Consider the following 18,720-nt stretch of genomic DNA (forward strand, 5'->3'; position numbering starts at 1 on the left):
CCTGTTCCTGGGTGTCAACTTATCGCCAATGAGGCAAGCCGTTGCCGAGGAAGGGAAGTGACAAACTTTAGGGCTGATTATGTAACATTGATCCGGTGGGGAACCCTTCTCGTACGTGTTTGTACCTACACTCTTGCTAGTTGTGTTTGATCTCGTATGTCTTAGATACAGGGTTTTATAAGCTTTCTTAAATCTTATGAATTCACGGTGAATCACCACGTACGCAATGACCTTCATGTTGTCTTATCTGTACGATAAAACCTGCCAGTTTCAAAACATTGCCATGCGCTGTGTCCTACTATTCGCTCAACCCCCTTATTGGCAACTAATTCCAAAATTAGAGTTAAATGGAGTACTTTTACTGTGCAGTATCCTTTCGCAAGGGAAAATGTATAGCTTGGTTTGGAATTTACTTCAGGAACTATGGTTTTGGACGATTCGCGAAATTAATATCTACTTTACGAAGGATTGGCGGTATCAGCTGATCCCCGAGACTGTGCGGCGGCGACGACGACGAGTCGACGACAACCCACTAGTAGTAAAGATGGCGACGGTCATGCAACGACAGCGGTCCCGTAGGAGACTCGCTGCCCTCACATTTTTGTCTAATATCTCTTTAGACGGGACACACAGGGACACCAGACTCTCACAGTATGGCCGGGGAGGGTTCCTCGGTAAGGTTATGGGGTCTGAGGTGAAGGCAGATGTTCAGGCCGACAAAAACGACAAGGAAAATCAAGTGCAGGGCAAGGAGGCTCAGGGCAGCAAGTTGATTGCGAAGAACTCTTCCAGTGGAGGTTCTACCTGTCAGCTGGAGGGACAGGCCCTCAACAAGGATGGGGTGGACGCAAGTCAAGCCGACAAACCCTACACAGTCCACTTTAGGGACAGGTGAGACTGTAAGATGCCTCTGTATCTCATTACGTGTATTGTAAGGTCTGTCGTATTTGTCGACTGCTTCTAAAGGCAAATGTATTGAAAGCTCCGTCGTATTTTTGGTCGTGGTGAGATTCAGGCTAAGGAAGATCAGGTTGCGTGTGAATGGTTAAAAACCAAGAAGTGCAGGAAAGTGAGCAAGAACACGGACATGGACTGAATTTATATGGGGAATTCGCCCCATACTCTTCGATACTCAACTTGCACCCTCATTAGTGCTGTGTGTCATCAGTGTCAAGTGTTGGTTTTGATTGCCTAAGGAAAAGAAGCCTGGTACCCTGGCATGTTTATATCAACACCTTTCCATAAGTACTGAATTTAGATGGACTGGAGAGAATATGAGGGAACTAAATGCCAAGCAGCAACAGTGATGATAAGGTTTTGGTGTTAATTGTTTAGAGGTATGCCCTTATTTATATCTTTTATTAACCCAAATTGTCAAAAGCTATTTTTCTTTTAGAAGAAATTTTAATACAAATATCTAAATTTGAAATATATTAGCCCCTTATATAGTAAAAGTGTATTTTAAGGGTATGCCTTCACTTACTGGCACATTGAGGTAAGTCACTACAAAAATACAAATAGTTTTGTTTGGTTAAAGTGTACTTTAGTGAGTGCCATGACCAGATTAACTATGGAAATTATTTGAATTATCACATAATATGATTTGGGTAAAAGTCCAGTTATGCATTTTTAGCTTTAGATATTGAGTGATTTTTCTTTTTGCATTGTTAGTGTAGTGTTAAGCGAGTAGATTAAGAGTGGTGGAGCATGATTTGTAGCATTTTAGTATGTTTTACAGTATTATATAAGGATATGATAGTAAAGGTTTTGAAGGTCAGGGAAAATGTGGGATTCATGAACATACAAGTAGCAAAGTGCAGCATTTTATGAAAACCTCACCTAATCTCAGCAGCAGAAATTCATCCATCTTTTTTGGTATTCTCCTCAAAACATACCCCCTTTAAGATTGAACATCATTCTAACTCCCTACAAATGTACACAGAACTACTTTAATGCTGCAGTGGTTGTCAAGTTGCACTCTTCTGACCCAGTAACTGTCTTTTCTTTCTTCCTCTCCTACACATCGACTAGCATTTTGTGTACAAACATTCAGTCTTTCTTTGTTCCACTTAATATTTAACTCGCCCTCATTCTTCATAACTAGCTTTTCCTTCAGTGTGCGCTAGCCTTGCCTTTTGGCAATATTAAAGGAGCATTACGTAGAAGTAGTGGGTAGGAACATTTGGCAGGAGTATTGGGTAGAAGTAATAAGGTAGATGTGGTTGGTAGGAACATTAGGTAGAAGCCTCTAGAAATACTGCACTAGAGTTGCTGCCACTTACCTGTTAAGGGTGAGGCATTAAAGGCTTACAAGCAACACAGGACTGTACCACTTATGGAGACTTTTTCTATGGCCACACCATTGAGTGAGTTCCTGCAGGGAACAGGCGTTAAGAGATAGAGAGAGATGGATAGATGTTCTGCATCTCTTATTCTTGTCCCTAAACACCACACTACCATTGTAAAACAGAATTATTTGGTATCCTAAGGTGATAATGGTATGAAGCTAAACAGGACTTTTACCTGTATTTATTGTGTAGAGGAGATTGAACTTTGGAAAGTGTGATTGAGGTGAAATTTTGTTTTAAAAGTTTTGAATATAGAGTGATTTTCTTCTGCAGTGCTAGCATATTGTTAGAAAATGCAAAGCATTGTATTTTATCAAGGTTGATGTGATGTATGGTTGATTTAAATCAATCTTAGCAAATGTAAGATAATGAGAATGGGATAGAGTGAAAGAATGCCAGAATATGAATATTTTCTCGCTGGAAATAAGCTCTAGAATTTTGTGTCTAAAAAGGCCTTTTGAGTCAATATCATCCCTAACCTGTTACCAGTCCCATGTTAAGTGAATAGTTAAGTAGACAAACTATATGCTGGCAAATAGCTCACAGCTTGCTTCCTTAACTATTCTCTAGTTTGGATATGAGCTAATAATGCCATTTCTTCATGTGTTCCAGGTGTTACCTTGCATCTGCAGTAATGGTGAACATGTGTGAAAGGAAGATAGAATGAAGTGTTTGCTGGCATACATCTGAATAGCTTTCAAGTGTATAGTTAAAGGAAATATGTAACAAGCTTTTCATATCTTATGAAAGGCCAAAACTAGAATATGCCTCTCAAAGTTTGGTCAGTGCACATAAAGAAGCACATAGAAGTAATAGAAAAGGTTCAAAGAAGGGCAGCAAAGAAGTAATGAGGAAAAGCTTGAGACTTTGAATTTGCCCACATTAAAAGAGAGAAGAGTGAGGGGTGACCTGATCACTAAACTTCATTTTAAAAACAAATCTTGATATAGACAGTGACCAGCTCCTCAAGAGAAGTTGGAAAAAAGCAGCCAGAGGACATGAAATGAAGTCAGAAACTTAAAGAAAAGAGGGTAAGAAGTACTTTGTTGGTAAGAGTGGTGGTGAATGGAATAAATTGACTGACAGCATGGTTAATGCACATTACTTACAGAAATTTAGGAAGTTGTATGTTAGTGTTGAAGTGTTTAGCATTACTGACCATGAGTCAGCATTGGGTTGGACCAATGTGGGTTTGAATCCTGGACGTGGTAGTCAGCCCACACCATACCCAAGTGTTCATCCTTCCCTTTGGGCTGGTCAACAAGTGGGATCCTGGCTTAGGCTGGGTGCATACATACATAGGAATAAAGACAGGGTACATAATTGCAAGGCTAAGAGGTGGGGCAACAAGTGTAAAACTCTTACTGTGTAACACACACAATTACACACATGCACACACACCAGAATCATTACCTGTAACTTTTTGAAAATCTGTAACGTGGACAGAAAAATAATTCTTTGAGATGTAGTTATAGAGCAAGTAGAGGACATAACATGAAATTAAGAAGAAATTTCTTAAAAAAAGATGTAAAGAAATGCTTTTATAGCATAAGAGTGTTGGATGAAGGAATAAGATGACTGAGGACATGGGTAATGTAAACAGCATACATGAATTTAAGAAGTGCGGTGGTAGAGAATGTTCAAATTGTGGGGCTCCTATGAGTGTAAAACCCCCCATTGTATATAGTACAATTAAGCAGTCACACACACACACACACACACACATAAATTTTAAAAAACACCAAATCTAGAAAAATTATAGACATACAGGCTAAATTTGATTATCATAGAATATAGCTCTTGATTGCTAAGGAGTTTAGATGAGGTTTTTATAGCTTTTGTTAATTTTTTTTATGTTATTTGAAAAGATATGTGATTGTTATGGTCTCATGTTTACAACCAATTATTGGCCATTGTGTTTGTCCACAAGCAGTAAGCAGACACACCACCCAACAGCTGGACACAATCAAGTTGAGTGAATGTTCTTGTCCTTGTGCACCCTTGTGGCAGTAGACTAAAGATGACTGATATTTGTATACTTAGACTATAGCATTAAACATTAAGATGAATCTCCTTTTTTTTTCTTTTTTTGGAAAATATTTTTTATAGCTTTTGTTGGTTTCTAAGCCAGAGATTCATCAACTGATAGATGACAAACAGTAGCATGGGGAATCAGTTAGGAACTATGATGATTAAAGAAGTCGGAGGAATGGAAGAAATATATACAGTATGAACCTAAGGAAACACTGCGCTCTCAGCCAGTGGCCTGTTAAGGGTGAGGCACTAAAGGCTATGAAGTGGCACTGGAGTTCACCATTCCTAGAGACTCTTTTGCCATGGCCACCCCTTAAAGGAGTTCTTAGAGAGAATAGTCATCAGAGATATAGATAGATATAGAGTATCAGGATGAGTATCTTAAGTGTACACAACTTAGAAGAAAGTACAATAAAGGAGGTCATGGTGAGGATGCTACATGGTATGGATAACTTTTAAAAATTTAGTTTGTGGTGATTTACAGTAAAAAGTTATGACACAGACTAGTGTGGAAATATTAAGATTATGGAAGGTATCAAATCAGCAAAGACCAATGCTAGTGAATTGTTAGTTCATATAGTATTTCAAGATATAATGGCCTGCCTACCATTGTTTTTTTTGTATCAGTTCTTTTGCTTAACAGACCAAACTATGCACAGTATATTGGTCTCAGTACGATCCTGATAGCTGTCTTTTCTTTCTGCTTACTAACACATGGACTAGTGGCTTTCTTTCCATAAACGTATAATCTCTCCTTGTCATATGTAACACCTGACAATACTTAACTCACACAGCTCATTCTTCGTAGATAGAAATAGTAGGTAGGAATATGTAGGCTGGAGCATTAGGTAGTAGTTGGTAGGAACATTAGATAGTAGTCAGGAAGAACATTTGGTAGGAGCCTCAGCAAACACTGCACTAGAGTTGCCCTTTGCCAGTGGCCTGTTAAGGCTAAGGCACTGGAGTTCACTAGTTATGGTGACTCTGTTGCCATGGCCACCCCTTTAAGGAAGTTCCAGGTGGAATAAGCATCAGAGATATAGATAGAAAGCTTGTAAGCCACCCACTAGTAGTGCTCATGGGGAAGTATCTAGTGGATGTGACTTGACCAAAAAAAGAAGACAACTGAGGATTGTTAGAACAAAAGATTGACAGTTCAAAACCCTTCAAGTATTATATAACATTGGGACAAGAATACTTTTTGTCAGTAAAGAATCACTAGTTGTAGGAAATATATTGCTAAAGTGCATTTATACTCGTGCAGATTTCATAATGTGTATTATAAGTGACAGTTAATGAGTGGATATTAGTGATTGAGGCCATTTCTTCTTCAGTTCTTGGTGCTGACATTGGAAATATAAGACATGAATGAAAAAATTATGCTGAACAGAATAAGTGAATTTAGGCAGAGGTGATCTGATGCAACGGAAAACATATAATTGGTACAATTAATGTTATACCCTTAAACCATGGAGCTGGTGTATCCATGGCAGAACTTAGACAGGATAATTGATGAAATTTTTTTTAACAAGGAAGAGGAGAAAGATTTAATAGAGAAACAAGCAACTTCACTTCCTCATCCCACCTCTTACTAATCTTTTTCACATGCCCACCTTATGCCTTGCACATGTCACATACACCTCCTGTACATGTAAGTACTGGCACTGTTTCCATAAATACCTCCATTCCTTGCCCTTTTCCTGTACATGTAAGCACCGGCACTGTTTCCCTAAATACCTCCCATTCCTTGCCCACTTCCCTAGCATTTCTTTCACCTTTTGCCATTTTACACTTGATCTGTCTCACAAGCCTCTTTTCCATGCTCACTCACTTATACCATCCCTCTTCCCATGCATACCATCACCTGTTTTCAAAAAGCATCTACAAACCTTTGCCGTCACACCCACCAGACATCTAACTAGCTACCCCCCAATCACTTTCATATGCAAGAATCTTTCCTTTGCATGCTTATCATTTAGTACATTATTCAGTAATGCCAACCTATCATCTACCCTACTCCTTCACAAATACTTATGTATTTCCCATTTTTTAAACAAGGTATTCCCAATGACCAGTCCTTATTGAGCTCAGAACTCCACAGGCTTCTCATTATATTCATTCACAATATTAGGCACCTCATTCCCCACTAACCATACCCTCAACTACCACAATACCCAGTATCACACTCAAATCACCTAGCAATACCTCTCAGTCCTGTTCATCAAAATTGCTGACATGCATTTACTCACATTTCCCAAAATTCTCACCTCTCTTCCTCACTCTGTTTCCAGTCACCCTCTTTCTGTGATCCCTTTTTCATTTTTACCTGCATCAGTCAGGGGTTCCCTTCCTTACACCCACATTCCTACGACTCCTCCTTCATCAGAAATGGTATCCCTTCCATGGTTCTCACACTAGCCCCTGACTTTACTCTTCAGACATTCTGAACCAGTATTTCCCCTCTCCCTTGAGTTTGACTTCACTCGGAGCTGGAACATCCAGGTTATTAAGTTTAGCAATGGAAAGAGACAAGTCAGTTGAAGTGTGAATTTGAATGGAGAGAACTTGGAGGAAGTGAAGTGTTTTTGATACCTGGGGTGGACTCTGCACCAAATGGCTCAATGGAAGCAGAAGTTTGCCATAGGGTAGGTGAGGAGGCAAAGGTCCTGAGTGCAATAAGGAATGTGTAGAAAGAGAGTTCACAGTGTGTGAAGGCAAATATAGTTTACTAGTCCCGATGGTGTGGTAAGGATGTGAAGTGTAGGTGCGAGATAACAAAGTACAGAGGAAGGTAGATGTTTTGAATAAGAAATATTTGAAGACAGTGTTGTGTAAGCATTGTTGACCAAATAAGAAGTGGTAGAGTAAGAGAGTGGAGCAATAGTGAGAGGAATTGTGTGAGAGAGCTGAGAAGGGTATGCTAAAATGGTTTGGACATATGGAGAGGATGACTAAGAGAGTATACATGTGGGTTATGGAGGAAAAGGGAAAAGGGGAGAATAAGTTGCAGGTTGAAGGATGGACTGATGGGTAATTTGAGTGTTCAAGGCTTGATTATCCAAAAGGATGTGAGGTGTATAAGGGAAAAAGGTAATTGGAGCTATGTAGTATACAGAGGGTGTCATTCTGTCAGTTGGCTGAATCAGGGGAAACTGCAGAAAGGCCTCTGGGATCCAGTTGTGGGTAGGATGCTCATGTTTTGGTACATTATACATGACAGCTTTAGAGTTATGACAAAATGAGGCCATATCTTCTGCTCCTTGCCCTACCTGACAATTGCATGAAACAGTGAATGGACAGCTGAGGCCCTAATCAAGGTCATCCCATTAATTCTACATTATATATATATTTATTTATTTATTTATTTATTTATTTATTTATTTTGGTTGTCGCCGTCTCCCGTGTTAGCGAGGTAGCGCAAGGAAACAGACGAAAGAATGGCCCAACCCACCCACATACACATGTATATACATACACGTCCCAGATATGCATACACTCCCAGATATCTAAAACACTTCATTTCCTCTAGTTTTTCTCCATTCAAACTTACCTCCCAATTTACTTGACCCTCAACCCTACTGTACCTAATATATTTTTTTATTATTATTTTGCTTTGTCGCTGTCTCCCGCGTTTGCGAGGTAGCGCAAGGAAACAGACAAAAGAAATGGCCCAACCCACCCCCATACACATGTATATACACACACGTCCACAAACGCAAAATATATACCTATACATCTCAATGTACACATATATATACAAACACAGACACATACATATATACCCATGCACACAATTCACACTGTCTGCCTTTATTCATTTCCATCACCACCTCGCCACACATGGAATACCATCCCCCTCCCCCGCTCATGTGTGCGAGGTAGCGCTAGGAAAAGACAACAAAGGCCCCATTCGTTCACACTCAGTCTCCAGCTGTCATGCAATAATGCACCGAAACCACAGCTCCCTTTCCACATCCATGCCCCACACAACTTTCCATGGTTTACCCCAGACGCTTCACATGCCCTGATTCAATCCACTGACAGCACGTCAACCCCGGTATACCACATCAATCCAATTCACTCTATTCCTTGCCCGCCTTTCACCCTCCTGCATGCTCAGGCTCCGATCACTCAAAATCTTTTTCACTCAATCTTTCCACCTCCAATTTGGTCTCCCACTTCTCCTCGTTCTCTCCACCTCTGACACATATATCCTCTTGGTCAATCTTTCCTCACTCATTCTCTCCATGTGCCCAAACCATTTCAAAACACCCTCTTCTGCTCTCTCAACCACGCTCTTTTCATTTCCACACATCTCTCTTACCCTTACATTACTTACTCGATCAAACCACCTCACACCACGCATTGTCCTTAAACATCTCATTTCCAGCACATCCACCCTCCTCCGCACAACTCTATCCATACCCCATGCCTCGCAACCATACAACATTGCTGGAACCACTATCCCTTCAAACATACCCATTTTTGCTTTCCGATATAATGTTCTCGACTTCCAACATTCTTCAATGCTCCCAGAATTTTCGCCCCCTCCCCCACCCTATGATTCACTTCCACTTCCATGGTTCCATCCGCTGCCAGATCCACTCCCAGATATCTAAAACACTTTACTTCCTTTAGTTTTTCTCCATTCCAACTTACCTCCCAATTGACTTGACCCTCAACCCTACTGTACCTAATAACCTTGCTCTTATTCACATTTACTCTTAACTTTCTTCTTTCACACACTTCACCAAACTCAGTCACCAGCTTCTGCAGTTTCTCACATGAATCAGCCACCAGCGCTGTATCATCAGCGAACAACAACTGACTCACTTCCCAAGCTCTCTCATCCACAACAGACTTCATACTTGCCCCTCTTTCCAAAACTCTTGCATTCACCTCCCTAACAACCCCATCCATAAACAAATTAAACAACCATGGAGACATCACACACCCCTTCCGCAAACCTACATTCACTGAGAACCAATCACTTTCCTCTCTTCTTGCATGTACACATGCCTTACATCCTCGATAAAAACTTTTCACTGCTTCTAACAACTTCCTCCCACACCATATATTCTTAATACCTTCCACAGAGCATCTCTACCAACTCCATCATATGCCTTCTCCAGATCCATAAATGCTACATACAAATCCATTTGCTTTTCTAAGTATTTCTCACATACATTCTTCAAAGCAAACACCTGATCCACACATTCTCTACCACTTCTGAAACCACACTGCTCTTCCCCAATCTGATGCTCTGTACATACCTTCACCCTCTCAATCAATACCCTCCCATATAATTTACCAGGAATACTCAACAAACTTATACCTCTGTAATTTGAGCACTCACTCTTATCCCCATTGCCTTTGTACAGTGGCACTATGCACGCATTCCGCCAATCCTCAGGCACCTCACCATGAGTCATACATGCATTGAATAATCTTACCAACCAGCCAACAATACAGTCACCCCCTTTTGTAATAGATTCCACTGCAATACCATCCAAACCTGCTGCCTTGCCGGCTTTCATCTTCCGCAAAGCTTTTACTACCTCTTCTCTGTTTACCAAATCATTTTCCCTAACCCTCTCACTTTGCACACCACCTCGACCAAAACACCCTATATCTGCCACTGTATCATCAAACACATTCAACAAACCTTCAAAATACTCACTCCATCTTCTCACATCACCACTACTTGTTATCACCTCCCCATTAGCGCCCTTCACTGAAGTTCCCGTTTGCTCCCTTGTCTTACGCACTTTATTTACCTCCTTCCAGAACATTTTTTTATTCTCCCTAAAATTTGATGATACTCTCTCACCCCATCTCTCATTTGCCCTCTTTTTCACCTCTTGCACCTTTCTCTTGACCTCCTGTCTCTTTCTTTTATACATCTCCCACTCAATTGCATTTTTTCCGTGCAAAAATCGTCCAAATGCCTCTCTCTTCTCTTTCACTAATAATCTTACTTCTTCATCCCACCATTCACTACCCTTTCTAATCAACCCACCTCCCATGCTTCTCATGCCACAAGCATCTTTTGCGTAATCCATCACTGATTCCCTAAATACATACAATTCCTCCCCCACTCCCCTTACTTCCATTGTTCTCACCTTTTTCCATTCTGTACTCAGTCTCTCCTGGTACTTCCTCACACAAGTCTCCTTCCCAAGCTCACTTACTCTCACCACCCTCTTCACCCCAACATTCACTCATATATATATATTTTTTTTTTTTTTTTTTTTGCTTTGTCGCCGTCTCCCGCGTTTGCGAGGTAGCGCATATATATATATATATATATATATATATATATATATATATATATATATATATATATATATATATATTTTTTTTTTTTTCTTTATTTTCATACTATTTGCCATTTCCCACGTTAGCGAGGTAGCGTTAAGAACAGAGAACTGGGCCTTAGACGGAATATCCTCACCTGACCCACTTCTCTGTTCCTTCTTTTGGAAAATTAAAAAAAAACAAGAAAGGGGAGGATTTCCAGCCACCCACTCCCTCCCCTTTTAGTCGCCTTCTACGGCATGCAGGGAATACGTGGGAAGTATTCTATCTCCCCTATCCCCAGGGATAATATATATATATATATATATATATATATATATATATATATATATATATATATATTTTTTTTTTTTTATACCTCGTCGCTGTCTCCCGCGGTTGCGAGGTAGCGCAAGGAAACAGACGAAAGAAATGGCCCAACCCCCCCCCCATACACATGTACATACACACGTCCACACACGCAAATATACATACCTACACAGCTTTCCATGGTTTACCCCGGACGCTTCACATGCCTTGATTCAATCCACTGACAGCACGTCAACCCCTGTATAACACATCGCTCCAATTCACTCTATTCCTTGCCCTCCTTTCACCCTCATGCATGTTCAGGCCCCGATCACACAAAATCCTTTTCACTCCATCTTTCCACCTCCAATTTGGTCTCCCTCTTCTCCTCGTTCCCTCCACCTCCGACACATATATCCTCTTGGTCAATCTTTCCTCACTCATTCTCTCCATGTGCCCAAACCATTTCAAAACACCCTCTTCTGCTCTCTCAACCACGCTCTTTTTATTTCCACACATCTCTCTTACCCTTACGTTACTTACTCGATCAAACCACCTCACACCACACATTGTCCTCAAACATCTCATTTCCAGCACATCCATCCTCCTGCGCACAACTCTATCCATAGCCCACGCCTCGCAACCATACAACATTGTTGGAACCACTATTCCTTCAAACATACCCATTTTTGCTTTCCGAGATAATGTTCTCGACTTCCACACATTTTTCAAGGCTCCCAAAATTTTCGCCCCCTCCCCCACCCAATGATCCACTTCCGCTTCCATGGTTCCATCCGCTGCCAGATCCACTCCCAGATATCTAAAACACTTCACTTCCTCCAGTTTTTCTCCATTCAAACTCACCTCCCAATTGACTTGACCCTCAACCCTACTGTACCTAATAACCTTGCTCTTATTCACATTTACTCTTAACTTTCTTCTTCCACACATATATATATATATATATATATATATATATATATATATATATATATATATTTTTTTTTTTTCTTTTTAAACTATTCGCCATTTCCCGCTTTAGCGAGGTAGCATTAAGAACAGAGAACTGGGCCACTGAGGGAATATCCTCACCTGGCCCCCTTCTCTGTTCCTTCTTTTGGAAAATTAAAAAAAATTGAGAGGGGATGATTTCCAGCCCCCCGCTCCATCCCCTTTTAGTCGCCTTCTACGACACGCAGGGAATACGTGGGAAGTATTCTTTCTCCCCTATCCCCAGGGATAATATATATATATATATGTGTATATATATATATATATATATATATATATATATATATATATATATATATATATGTATATATATATATATATATATATATATATATATATATATATATATATATATATATTTTTCATACTATTCACCATTTCCCGCATTAGCGAGGTAGCGTTGAGAACAGAGGACTGGGCCTTTGAGGGAATATCCTCACCTGGCCCCCTTCTCTGTTCCCTCTTTTGGAAAATTTAAAAAAAATGCGAGAGGGGAGGATTTCCAGCCACCCGCTCTCTCCCCTTTTAGTCGCCTTCTACGGCATGCAGGGAATACGTGGGAAGTATTCTTTCTCCCCTATCCCCAGAGATAATATATAAATATATATATATATATATATATATTTTTTTTTTTTTATACTATTCGCCATTTCCCGCGTTAGCAAGGTAGCGTTAAGAACAGAGGACTGGACCTTTGAGGGAACATCCTCACCTGGCCCCCTTCTCTGTTCCTTCTTTTGGAAAAAAAAAAAAAAAAACTGAGAGGGGAGGATTTCCAGCCCCCCGCTCCCTTCCCTTTTAGTCGCCTTCTATGACACGCAGGGAATACGTGGGAAATATTCTTTCTCCCCTATCCCCAGGGAAAAAACAAACTTATACCTCTGTAATTTGAGCACTCACTCTTATCCCCTTTGCCTTTGTACAATGGCACTATGCACGCATTCCGCCAATCCTCAGGCACCTCACCATGAGTCATACATACATTAAATAACCTTACCAACCAGTCAACAATACAGTCACCCCCTTTTTTAATAAATTCCACTGCAATACCATCCAAACCTGCTGCCTTGCCGGCTTTCATCTTCCGCAAAGCTTTCACTACCTCTTCTCTGTTTACCAAATCATTTTCCCTAACCCTCTCACTTTGCACACCACCTCGACCAAAACACCCTATATCTGCCACTCTATCATCAAACACATTCAACAAACCTTCAAAATACCCACTCCATCTCCTTCTCACATCACCACTACTTGCTATCACCTCCCATTTGCGCCCTTCACTGAAGTTCCCATTTGCTCCCTTGTCTTACGCACTTTATTTACCTCCTTCCAGAACATCTTTTTATTCTCCCTAAAATTTAATGATACTCTCTCACCCCAACTCTCATTTGCCCTCTTTTTCACCTCTTGCACCTTTATATATATATATATATATATATATATATATATATATATATATATATATATATATATTTTTTGTATTATACTTTGTCGCTGTCTCCCGCGTTTGCGAGGTAGCGCAAGGAAACAGACGAAAGAAATGGCCCAACCCACCCCCATACACATGTATATACATACGTCCACACATGCAAATATACATACCTACACAGCTTTCCATGGTTTACCCCAGACGCTTCACATGCCCTGATTCAATCCACTGACAGCACGTCAACCCCTGTATACCACATCGCTCCAATTCACTCTATTCCTTGCCCTCCTTTCACCCTCCTGCATGTTCAGGCCCCGATCACACAAAATCTTTTTCACTCCATCTTTCCACCTCCAATTTGGTCTCCCTCTTCTCCTCGTTCCCTCCACCTCCGACACATATATCCTCTCGGTCAATCTTTCCTCACTCATTCTCTCCATGTGCCCAAACCATTTCAAAACACCCTCTTCTGCTCTCTCAACCATGCTCTTTTTATTTCCACACATCTCTCTTACCCTTACGTTACTTACTCGATCAAACCACCTCACACCACACATTGTCCTCAAACATCTCATTTCCAGCACATCCATCCTCCTGCGCACCACTCTATCCATAGCCCACGCCTCGCAACCATACAACATTGTTGGAACCACTATTCCTTCAAACATACCCATTTTTGCTTTCCGAGATAATGTTCTCAACTTCCACACATTCTTCAAGGCTCCCAGATTTTTCGCCCCCTCCCCCATCCTATGATCCACTTCCACTTCCATGGTTCCATCCGCTGCCAGATCCACTCCCAGATATCTAAAACACTTTACTTCCTCCAGTTTTTCTCCATTCAAACTCACCTCCCAATTGACTTGACCCTCAACCCTACTGTACCTAATAACCTTGCTCTTATTCACATTTACTCTTAACTTTCTTCTTTCACACACTTTACCAAACTCAGTCACCAGCTTCTGCAGTTTCTCACATGAATCAGCCACCAGCGCTGTATCATCAGCGAACAACAACTGACTCACTTCCCAAGCTCTCTCATCCACAACAGACTTCATACTTGCCCCTCTTTCCAAAACTCTTGCATTCACCTCCCTAACAACCCCATCCATAAACAAATTAAACAACCATGGAGACATCACGCACCCCTGCCGCAAACCTACATTCACTGAGAACCAATCACTTTCCTCTCTTCCTACACGTACACATGCCTTACATCCTCGAGAAAAACTTTTCACTGCTTCTAACAACTTTCCTCCTACACCATATATTCTTAATACCTTCCACAGAGCATCTCTATCAACTCTATCATATGCCTTCTCCAGATCCATAAGTGCTACATACAAATCCATTTGCTTTTCTAAGTATTTCTCACATACATTCTTCAAAGCAAACACCTGATCCACACATCCTCTACCACTTCTGAAACCACACTGCTCTTCCCCAATCTGATGCTTTGTACATGCCTTCACCCTCTCAATCAATACCCTCCCATATAATTTACCAGGAATACTCAACAAACTTATACCTCTGTAATTTGAGCACTCACTCTTATCCCCTTTGCCTTTGTACAATGGCACTATGCACGCATTCCGCCAATCCTCAGGCACCTCACCATGAGTCATACATACATTAAATAACCTTACCAACCAGTCAACAATACAGTCACCCCCCTTTTTTAATAAATTCCACTGCAATACCATCCAAACCTGCTGCCTTGCCGGCTTTCATCTTCCGCAAAGCTTTTACTACCTCTTCTCTGTTTACCAAATTATTTTCCCTAACCCTCTCACTTTGCACACCACCTCGACCAAAACACCCTCGACCAAAACACCCTATATCTGCCACTCTATCATCAAACACATTCAACAAACCTTCAGAATACTCACTCCATCTCCTCACATCACCACTACTTGTTAGCACCTCCCCATTTGCGCCCTTCACTGAAGTTCCCATTTGCTCCCTTGTCTTACGCACTTTATTTACCTCCTTCCAGAACATCTTTTTATTCTCCCTAAAATTTAATGATACTCTCTCACCCCAACTCTCATTTGCCCTTTTTTTCACCTCTTGCACCTTTCTCTTGACCTCCTGTCTCTTTCTTTTATACATCTCCCACTCAATTGCATTTTTTCCCTGCAAAAATCGTCCAAATGCCTCTCTCTTCTCTTTCACTAATACTCTTACTTCTTCATCCCACCACTCACTACCCTTTCTAATCAACCCATCTCCCACTCTTCTCATGCCACAAGCATCTTTTGCGCAATCCATCACTGATGCCCTAAATACATCCCATTCCTCCCCCACTCCCCTTACTTCCATTGTTCTCACCTTTTTCCATTCTGTACTCAGTCTCTCCTGGTACTTCCTCACACAAGTCTCCTTCCCAAGCTCACTTACTCTCACCACCCTCTTCACCCCAACATTCACTCTTCTTTTCTGAAAACCCATACAAATCTTCACCTTACCCTCCACAAGATAATGATCAAACATCCCTACAGTTGCACCTCTCAGCACATTAACATCCAAAAGTCTCTCTTTCGCGCGCCTGTCAATTAACATGTAATCCAATAACGCTCTCTGGCCATCTCTCCTACTTACATAAGTATACTTATGTATATCTCGCTTTTTAAACCAGGTATTCCCAATCATCAGTCCTTTTTCAGCACATAAATCTACAAGCTCTTCACCATTTCCATTTACAACACTGAACACCCCATGTATACCAATTATTCCTTCAACTGCCACATTACTACTCACCTTTGCATTCAAATCACCCATCACTATAACCCGGTCTCGTGCATGAAAACCACTAATACACTCATTCAGCTGCTCCCAAAACACTTGCCTCTCATGATCTTTCTTCTCATGCCCAGGTGCATATGCACCAATACTCACCCATCTCTCTCCATCAACTTTCAGTTTTACCCATATTAATCGAGAATTTACTTTCTTACCTTCTATCACATACTCCCACAACTCCTGTTTCAGGAATATTGCTACTCCTTCCCTTGCTCTTGTCTTCTCACTAACCCCTGACTTTACTGACTTTATATATATATATATATATATATATATATATATATATATATATATATATATATATATATATTTTTTTTTTTTTTTTTTTTTCAAATTACAGAGGTATAAGTTTGTTGAGTATTCGTGGTAAATTATATGGGAGGGTATTGATTGAGAGGGTGAAGGCATGTACAGAGCATCAGATTGGGGAAGAGCAGTGTGGTTTCAGAAGTGGTAGAGGATGTGTGGATCAGGTGTTTGCTTTGAAGAATGTATGTGAGAAATACTTAGAAAAGCAAATGGATTTGTATGTAGCACTTATGGATCTGGAGAAGGCATATGATAGAGTGATAGAGATGCTCTGTGGAAGGTATTAAGAATATATGGTGTGGGAGGAAAGTTGTTAGAAGCAGTGAAAAGTTTTTCTCGAGGATGTAAGGCATGTGTACGTGTAGGAAGAGAGGAAAGTGATTGGTTCTCAGTGAATGTAGGTTTGCGGCAGGGGTGCGTGATGTCTCCATGGTTGTTTAATTTGTTTATGGATGGGGTTGTTAGGGAGGTGAATGCAAGAGTTTTGGAAAGAGGGGCAAGTATGAAGTCTGTTGTGGATGAGAGAGCTTGGGAAGTGAGTCAGTTGTTGTTCGCTGATGATACAGCGCTGGTGGCTGATTCATGTGAGAAACCGCAGAAGCTGGTGACTGAGTTTGGTAATGTGTGTGAAAGAAGAAAGTTAAGAGTAAATGTGAATAAGAGCAAGGTTATTAGGTACAGTAGGGTTGAGGGTCAAGTCAATTGGGAGGTAAGTTTGAATGGAGAAAAACTGGAGGAAGTAAAGTGTTTTAGATATCTGGGAGTGGATCTGGCAGCGGATGGAACCATGGAAGCGGAAGTGAATCATAGGGTGGGGGAGGGGGCTAAAATCCTGGGAGCCTTGAAGAATGTGTGGAAGTCGAGAACATTATCTTGGAAAGCAAAAATGGGTATGTTTGAAGGAATAGTGGTTCCAACAATGTTGTATGGTTGCGAGGCGTGGGCTATGGATAGAGTTGTGCGCAGGAGGGTGGATGTGCTGGAAATGAGATGTTTGAGGACAATGTGTGGTGTGAAGTGGTTTGATTGAATAAGTAATGTAACGGTAAGAGAGATGTGTGGAAATAAAAAGAGCTTGGTTGAGAGAGCAGAAGAGGGTGTTTTGAAATGGTTTGGGCACATGGAGAGAATGAGTGAGGAAAGATTGTCCAAGAGGATATATGTGTCGGAGGTGGAGGGAACGAGGAGAAGTGGGAGACCAAATTGGAGGTGGAAAGATGGAGTGAAAAAGATTTTGTGTGATTGAGGACTGAACATACAGGAGGGTGAAAGGCGGGCAAGGAATAGAGTGAATTGGATCGATGTGGTATACCAGGGTTGACGTGCTGTCAGTGGATTAAATCGGGGCATGTGAAGCGTCTGGGGTGGGCCATGGAAAGTTGTGTGGGGCCTGGATGTGGAAAGGGAGCTGTAGTTTCGGGCATTATTGCATGACAGCTGGAGACTGAGTGTGAGGGGGGGAGGGGGGGGGGGGGCTTTGTTGTCTTTTCCTAGTGCTACCTCGCACACATGAGGGGGAGGGGGATGGTATTCCATGTGTGGCGAGGTGGCGATGGGAATGAATAAAGGCAGACAGTGTGAATTGTGTGTATGGGTATACATATATGTGTCTGTGTGTGTATATATATGTGTACATTGAGATGTATAGGTATGTATATTTGCGTGTGTGGACGTGTATGTATATACATCGTGTATGGGGGTGGGTTGAGCCATTTCTTTCTTCTGTTTCCTTGCGCTACCTCGCAAACGCAGGAGACAGCGACAAAGCAAAAAAAAAAAAAAATTTTTTTTTTCTTTTAAACTATTCGCCATTTCCCGCGTTAGCGACATAGCGTTAAGAACAGAGGACTGGGCCTTTGATGTAATATACTCACCCAGCCCCCTTCTCTGTTCCTTCTTTTGGAAAATTAAAAGAAAACGAGAGGGGAGGATTTCTAGCGCCCCGCTCTCTCCTCTTTTAGTCGCCTTCTACAACACTCAGGGAATACATGGGAAGTATTCTTTCTCCCCCATTCCCAGGGATAATATATATATATATATATATATATATATATATATATATATATATTTTCCCTGGGGATAGGGGATTAAGAATACTTCCCACGTATTCCCTGCGTGTCGTAGAAGGTGACTAAAAGGGGAGGGAGCAGGGGGCTGGAAATCCTCCCCTCGTTTTTTTTT

At 41.1% G+C, this 18,720-nt stretch overlaps 1 protein-coding gene across 2 annotated transcripts in view; it reads left to right on the plus strand.

The window, feature by feature from the left end:
* Positions 1-430: 430 nt before the first annotated feature.
* LOC139755437 (CDK5 and ABL1 enzyme substrate 2) overlaps positions 431-18,720 on the plus strand; it is a 180,834-nt gene continuing 162,544 nt past the window's right edge. The window contains exon 1 of one of the 2 annotated variants that reach the window (XM_071673741.1): positions 431-891. In XM_071673741.1, the coding sequence (XP_071529842.1) occupies positions 545-891 (347 nt within the window). In that variant the 5' untranslated portion in view covers positions 431-544. The remainder of the gene's footprint in view (positions 892-18,720) is intronic. The other variant, XM_071673742.1, reaches the window with a different exon arrangement.

This window comes from Panulirus ornatus, chromosome 19, assembly GCF_036320965.1.
Source record: "Panulirus ornatus isolate Po-2019 chromosome 19, ASM3632096v1, whole genome shotgun sequence".
Lineage (NCBI taxonomy): Eukaryota > Metazoa > Arthropoda > Malacostraca > Decapoda > Palinuridae > Panulirus > Panulirus ornatus.